The following is a 7,500-nucleotide window of genomic DNA, read 5'->3' as shown; positions in this document are numbered from 1 at the left end:
TGTGTTCAGGGGACAGGCAGCTAGCAGATAGTGAGATGTTTTTTTACAGTGTGTTCAGGGGACAGGCAGCTAGCAGATAGTGAGATGTTTTTACAGTGTGTTCAGGGGACAGGCAGCTAGCAGATAGTGAGATGTTTTTTACAGTGTGTTCAGGGGACAGGCAGCTAGCAGATAGTGAGATGTTTTTACAGTGTGTTCAGGGGACAGGCAGCTAGCAGATAGTGAGATGTTTTTTACAGTGTGTTCAGGGGACAGGCAGCTAGCAGATAGTGAGGAGATGTTTTTTACAGTGTGTTCAGGGGACAGGCAGCTAGCAGATAGTGAGGAGATGTTTGCTGTATGTGACAAAAAATGTTGTAGCCTAAAAAAACGCGTGACATCACTTAGAGCACCTTTAACAGTACAGATTTGTTTTTCACACGTCAATAGCTTTCTAATTATCATTCTCATCAGGAAGGAGTTTAGAATAAAAAAACACAACATAAACATAGTGATGTTGAGAGTGGGTGAAGTGGAAGTGAACTCACCGCGGGCGAGGCTGCAGAGCGGCAGGAAGCCGTCCATGATGTGACACAGGAAGTTGAACTCTCCCAGCAGCTCGGAGCAGTCGGCTCGAGCATCGGCGAACACCGCTCGGCACTTCCTGTACGGGGAGCCCAGTTTGTCGTTGCACACGTCACCGATGTCCACCAGGAAGTGGAGGACGTTTCTCAGAGTGCGAGCTGAAAGGGCAAAAGTCACGTTTATACGTATATTTACAAAATGTTTACTTTATGGCTGCGACTACAGATTATTATTTTCATGGTGGATTATTTTCGGGATGAATGGATTAGTTGTTTGGGCTTTCAGGCTACATTTACATTTCTATGTTTTGGTTTTTAAGCATGAGTGAGAGGGGGAAACGTCAGAGCAGGGGGAATGAGAGGGGGAAACATCAGAGCAGGGGGAATGAGAGGGGGAAACACCAGAGCAGGGGGGAATGAGAGGGGGAAACACCAGAGCAGGGGGAATGAGAGGGGGAAACGCCAGAGCAGGGGGGAATGAGAGGAGGGAACACCAGAGCAGGGGGGAATGAGAGGGGGGAAACACCAGAGCAGGGGGAATGAGAGGGGGGAAACACCAGAGCAGGGGGGAATGAGAGGGGGGAACACCAGAGCAGGGGGAAATGAGAGGGGGGACACCAGAGCAGGGGGGGAATGAGAGGGGAGACACCAGAGCAGGGGGAATGAGGGAGGGGAAACACTAGAGCAGGGGGGAATGAGAGGGGGGAATGAGAGGGGGAAACACCAGAGCAGGGGGGAATGAGAGGGGGAACACCAGAGCAGGGGGGAATGAGAGGGGGGAAACACCAGAGCAGGGGGGGGGGAATGAGAGGGGGGGAACACCAGAGCAGGGGGGAATGAGAGGGGGGGAACACCAGAGCAGGGGGGGAATGAGAGGGGGAAACACTAAAGCAGGGAGGGAATGAGAGGGGGGAATGAGAGGGGAAACACCAGAGCAGGGGGAATGAGAGGGGGGACACCAGAGCAGGGGGGAATGAGGAGGGGGGAATGAGAGGGGAAACACCAGAGCAGGGGGGGAATGAGAGGGGGAATCGTCAGAGCAGGGGGAATGAGAGGGGGAACACCAGAGCAGGGGGAAATGAGAGGGGGAGAGGGGAATGAGAGGGGAAACACCAGAGCAGGGGGGATGAGAGGGGGGAGATGAGAGGGGGGAACACCAGAGCAGGGGGAATGAGAGGGGGGAAACGTCAGAGCAGGGGGGAATGAGAGGGGGAAACATCAGAGCAGGGGGAAACGTCAGAGCAGGGGGGAATGAGAGGGGGGAAACATCAGAGCAGGGGGAATGAGAGGGGGAAACGTCAGAGCAGGGGGGAATGAGAGGGGGGAAACACCAGAGCAGGGGGGAATGAGAGGGGGGAAACGTCAGAGCAGGGGGGAATGAGAGGGGGAAACACCAGAGCAGGGGGAATGAGAGGGGGGAACACCAGAGCAGGGGGAATGAGAGGGGGGAACACCAGAGCAGGGGGAATGAGAGGGGGAAACACGCCAGAGCAGGGGGAATGAGAGGGGGGAACACCAGAGCAGGGGGAATGAGAGGGGGAAACACCAGAGCAGGGGGAATGAGAGGGGGACACGCCAGAGCAGGGGGAATGAGAGGGGGAAACACCAGAGCAGGGGGAATGAGAGGGGGACACGCCAGAGCAGGGGGAATGAGAGGGGGGAACACCAGAGCAGGGGGAATGAGAGGGGGAAACACCAGAGCAGGGGGAATGAGAGATTAATGGATTTTCAAAATAGTTGGAGATTAATTTAATAGTTAATTAATCGATTCCTCTTTGTATTTCTAATTCACTTTAAATGATTGTTAGTATTATCTTTGGAGAGAAGGACTCTATTTAAACTCCTCAAAGAAGCTCTCAGGGACTTCTCAAGGAGCCCGTAACCTGTATCTGTATTTCTACACGAAAGGTGCAGCTTCAGGCTCACCAACGTGGCGGACGCCGTCCGTCAGAGCGAGGATCAGGTCCTGGACTCGTCCTGCCACAGCGTGAGCGTTACTGCTGATCTCTCTGATTCTGTCCAACACGGCTGCAAACCAAAACAGCTGACTGTGACAAACAAAAATCTCTGAAATTGCTCCTGTCCTGTAGGGTAATGTTACCCTACAGGACTAATGTTCAGAGTCAGTCAGCGTCCACTAAAAGTTGTGTTGTTGCTGCTGACAGACTCAGATTATTATTCTAAGTGTCTGACAACATTATGAAAGGATCCCTACAGAGATAGACCTTTTAGTTAAAGAGTAAGATCCTTTTAGTTTAACATGAAACAGCCCCGAAATCACCATCACCAAACTACACCAGACTCCATGTAAATAATCAGGACTTTTAGCGTGTATAGAGCCAGCATATCTCCACCAGACTCCATGTAAATAATCAGTACTTTTAGCGTGTATAGAACCAGCATATTTCCACCAGACTCCATGTAAATAATCAGGACTTTTAGCGTGTATAGAGCCAGCATATTTCCACCAGACTCCATGGAAATAATCAGGACTTTTAGTGTGTATAGAGCCAGCATATCTCCACCAGACTCCATGTAAATAATCAGGACTTTTAGCGTGTATAGAGCCAGCATATCTCCACATGTAAATGGGTGAATTAAGGGTTTATTTCAACCAAACCAGAGTGGTGATTGTTGGAACAGTGGAAAGATGAACCAAGACGGCTTTTGATTGTTTAATTTAGTTTCTGTTCACTTTGAATGAAGTGTGTTTTACGATGATAAAAGTCCTGATTATTTACATGGAGTCTGGTGGGTTTGGTGATGGGGATTTCGGGGCTGTTTCATGTTAAACTAAAAGGATCTTCCTCTTTAACTAAAAGGTCTATCTCTGTAGGGATCCTTTCATAATGTTGTCAGACACTTAGAATAATAATCTGAGTCTGTCAGCAGCAACAACAGAACTTTTAGTGGACGCTAACTGCTGCTGAACATCAGTCCTGTAGGGTAACATTACAGCTTGTTACTAACTGCTGCTGAACATTAGTCCTGTAGGGTAACATTACAGCTTGTTTTGTCTTAATACTGGACCAGTTTCAAGTCAGACAATTAGACACAAAAACATGGAAAATAGGGTTCAGGTTGAAAACAAAAACAAAGTTACCCTTAAACAGTATTAGTATTTTTAACAGTATTTTGTTGTGATGGTGGAGGTGGGCGGGTCTTACAGTAAAGGGGCGTGGCTGCTCTCTGCATCAGCTCTTGTGTTTGATTGGCTGCCAGCTCGGCGCTACACAGCAGGCTGGAGGCGGCTCGCTCGGTGTTTTCTAAGGTGTTGCTGAGAGGACCGGTGAGCAGCAGCGACACAAACAGGAAGAGGAGGAACTTCCTGCCATGAGCTGAAACACAAGAGAGGAGAGGCACTGTGATAGGCTGAGCAGGGCCACGCCCACATCTGGGAGCCCCAAATAATGTCCTGCTACAGTCCCGCAATGAACTGCATTTGAGAGCTGTGTGCGGCCATGTGAGCAGTGTTAAAATGTAGCTAGGTACATTTACTCATGTACGAAGTATTAACTTCAATGTACAACAGCAAACAGATAGCGTTACTGCTGCGTTAACCTCTGGTGGATTCATGAGGACTGTGGTTAACTGCTCCTCAGATCTCTGCAGGGTAAATCCAGACAGCTAGCTAGACTATCTGTCCAATCTGAGTTTTCTGTTGCACGACTAAAACTACTTTTGAACGTCCACATGTTCCCCCAAAACAAGCTCCTTCCTGAGACTATTTAGCAGAGGCACCGTGGCTCCGTCTGGAGCTTAGCCCCGCCCACGATGATTGTGATTGGTCTAAAGAAATGTCAATAAACCAGAGCAGGTTGTTCTCCCATCCAGGAATGCTGTGTGGACTAGACAGACCTTCCTCCACAGAGCTGTGGAGGAGGGTCTGGACATGTGAGACTAGTGCAGAAGTTACAGTTGATAATTAATGTTAGACACACTCTGAAAACTAACTCAAACTAAACTAAAATGCAACCGTTGAGTCAGAACTAAATCAAAATAAGAACTAATTGTAAATGTACCTGAGCAGAGTGTGGGCAGCAGCACGGAGACGTCAGCGCGGACGCCGGAGGACAGTCCCATACCAAAGGCGGCCAGGACGGCCAGAGTCAGCGTGGTGTAGACACACAGCCACAGAGGCTGATTCTGCAGGAAGAGAGCCGTGACTCCGTACACGGACGCCAACAGCAGCCCCAAAACAAACGGCAGCAGGCTCCGCCCCTCCTCCAACAGGTGACCTCTGAACTTCCTCCAGCGGCCGAGGTCAGAGCGCCCCGCTGACCTGGGGAGCGAAACGGGACGGCCTCCATCATTATTTTGTTGTGGAATGGCCTCCAAACTACTGTGTGTTGTCGTCCCTATGTCGACTATGCAACTTTTTGTTTTTCTGGGTCAAAATGTTAAAAAAGAATCCAACGTTTTGGTCGTCTTTTTCGACACTTTTGTCACTTTTTACGAAGTTTCTGTCAATACTTTTCTGCGCCCTTTTGACGTTTTTTTTTTTTAAGCTTTTCCCGACGTTTTTGTCACCTGTTTCCAAGTTTTTCAACAGTCTATTATCAATGTTTCTTTACATGCTATAACATTGAATAAATCCCCCAAATTCAATGAAAGTAGTGAACTGATCATCAACTGTCCGCTGTCACAAATGAAGGCTACTTATTTTAACCCAAACCTCGATCTTTTCCTAAACCTACACTTATTCTTAATGTGGGAAGTGAGAATATGACACACACACACACACACACACACACAGACACACAGAGACACTCACACACACATGCATGCATGTAAATAATCAACAAACAGGATTTCTCTCACATATTAATGTTTACAAATGATTGTATTAGTGATATTGTCACTAATACATGTTATTATTTCTCAAAATGGAGGATCCTCTCCATCACAGTAACGTTAGCAGGTCAAACGGTAGCTAGATTTCTTCATGCTAGCTAGCTAACATCTCACCTGTTGAGGACTCCTCTGACAGCCCGTCTAACTCCGCCCTTCTCCACCTGGACTGTGAGGTATCTTTTCCTCTTTTCATCCTTCATTTCTTCTTTTTATTTCTGTCTCACTGCGTGTGTTCATTGCCTCGTCGTGTCTCCTGGAGACCAAAGAAATTACGTCACTGTGGAAACTTCAAGAAGCTCCAACTGACAAACGGACCAACTGACAAATCAACCCACCAGACTTAATGTAAATAATCAGAACTTTCATCATCGTAAAACACACTTCATTCAAAGTGGACGGAAACAAATACAGCTATCAAAAGCCGTCTTGGTTCATCTTTCCACTGTTCCAACAATCACCACTCTGGTTTGGTTGAAATAAACCCTTAATTCACCCATTTACATGTGGAAATATGCTGGCTCTATACACGCTAAAAGTCCTGATTATTTACATGGAGTCTGGTGGAGATATGCTGGCTCTATACACGCTAAAAGTCCTGATTATTTACATGGAGTCTGGTGGAGATATGCTGGCTCTATACACGCTAAAAGTCCTGATTATTTACATGGAGTCTGGTGTAGATATGCTGGCTCTATACACGCTAAAAGTACTGATTATTTACATGGAGTCTGGTGGAGATATGCTGGCTCTATACACGCTAAAAGTACTGATTATTTACATGGAGTCTGGTGGAGATATGCTGGCTCTATACACGCTAAAAGTACTGATTATTTACATGGAGTCTGGTGGGTTTGGTGATGGTGATTGTGGGGCGTTCATGTTAAACAAAAATGATCTTATTCTTTAAAAAAAGGTCTACACTCAACTGTGAAACTTCAAGAAGCTCCAACTGACAAAAGGACCAACTGACAAATCAAATCAAAACAGCAGCGTCACTGTGACTGACTGAAAGCTTGTTGATAGAAGACTTTGGATGGATGATGGCTCTCTCTGACCGGCGCAGACCTTCAGCTCCTCACAGCAGTGAGTATAATCTTTACCAGCTTATGTTCTTACTTTTTGGAAAGCTAACTTTTAGCTAACGCTAGCAGCCACATTGGTTTGTGGACTGCCCGTTTTGAAACTTCGAATTTAGCTAGCAAATACGGCCGTTACCAGCTAACGCACCAAACTTCATGTAAATAAATAGTAATTTTATCATCGTAAAAACACACTTCGTTCAAAGTGGACGGAAACAAATAAAACTACCAAAAGCCGTCTTGGTTAATCTTTCCACTGTCCAACAATCACCACTCTGGTTTGGTTGAAATAAACCCTTAATTCACCCTTTACATGTGGAGATATGCTGGCTCTATACACGCTAAAAGTCCTGATTATTTACATGGACTCTGGTGGGTTTGGTGATGGTGATTTCTGGGCAGGATCTTATTCTTTAAAAAAAAGAGGTCTATCTTTGTAGGGATCCTTTCCAAAATGTTGTCAGACACTTGGAATAATAATCTGAGCCTGTCAGCGGAAAAAACACATGACTTTTAGTGGATAGTAACTGACGCTGAACCAGCTAACGGTAGCGCTAGCTAGCTATTAGCTAGCTTGGTTGGCAGATGACAAAATGTTCCAGTTACCTTCGCTGAAGTAAAAACACAAAGAGTCAAAGTTTAAAATGAAAACACGGACAACACTCCAAAAGAAGTTTAGGGTCTAATGTTATCGTGAACTAAATATAAAAACTAAAACCTTTAAAAAAACAAAACGATAAATGGGGAAAAAAAGCGGCAAAAACGCAACAAAAATGGAGAAGAAAGCGACGAAAACGCAGGAAAAGGCGGAAAAAAAAGCAGAAAAACGTCAAAGAAAGGACAAAAAAGGTCGTAAAAAGCGACAAAAACCTAGAAAAAAAGCCTTTGTGCTGATTGACAGGTCCTAAAGCATCCCCTGCGTTATGTCTATTAGCATCCTGTTAGCATCCCGTTAGCATCCCATTGACTGCCATTCATTCTGACGTCACTTTGACAGAGAATAC

General features: G+C 46.3%; 2 protein-coding genes across 2 annotated transcripts in view; one reads left to right on the top strand and one right to left on the bottom strand.

Annotated features, from left to right (window-relative positions):
* dcst2 (DC-STAMP domain containing 2) overlaps positions 1-5,617 on the bottom strand; it is a 36,360-nt gene extending 30,743 nt beyond the window's left edge. Inside the window, exons 1-5 of the mRNA XM_078244476.1 lie at positions 5,532-5,617; positions 4,586-4,845; positions 3,731-3,901; positions 2,490-2,591; positions 528-722 (exon numbers count right to left, since the gene is read on the bottom strand). Of these exons, the coding sequence (XP_078100602.1) occupies positions 528-722; positions 2,490-2,591; positions 3,731-3,901; positions 4,586-4,845; positions 5,532-5,617 (814 nt within the window). The remainder of the gene's footprint in view (positions 1-527; positions 723-2,489; positions 2,592-3,730; positions 3,902-4,585; positions 4,846-5,531) is intronic.
* An 837-nt stretch (positions 5,618-6,454) lies between these two features.
* The window catches only part of dcst1 (DC-STAMP domain containing 1), a 40,553-nt gene continuing 39,507 nt past the window's right edge, over positions 6,455-7,500 (top strand). Inside the window, exon 1 of the mRNA XM_078244483.1 lies at positions 6,455-6,500. Coding sequence (XP_078100609.1) covers positions 6,455-6,500 — 46 coding nt within the window. The remainder of the gene's footprint in view (positions 6,501-7,500) is intronic.

The sequence above is a fragment of the Sander vitreus genome, unplaced genomic scaffold, assembly GCF_031162955.1.
Source record: "Sander vitreus isolate 19-12246 unplaced genomic scaffold, sanVit1 ctg248_0, whole genome shotgun sequence".
NCBI lineage: Eukaryota > Metazoa > Chordata > Actinopteri > Perciformes > Percidae > Sander > Sander vitreus.
This window is presented reverse-complemented; position numbering and strand designations above follow the sequence as displayed.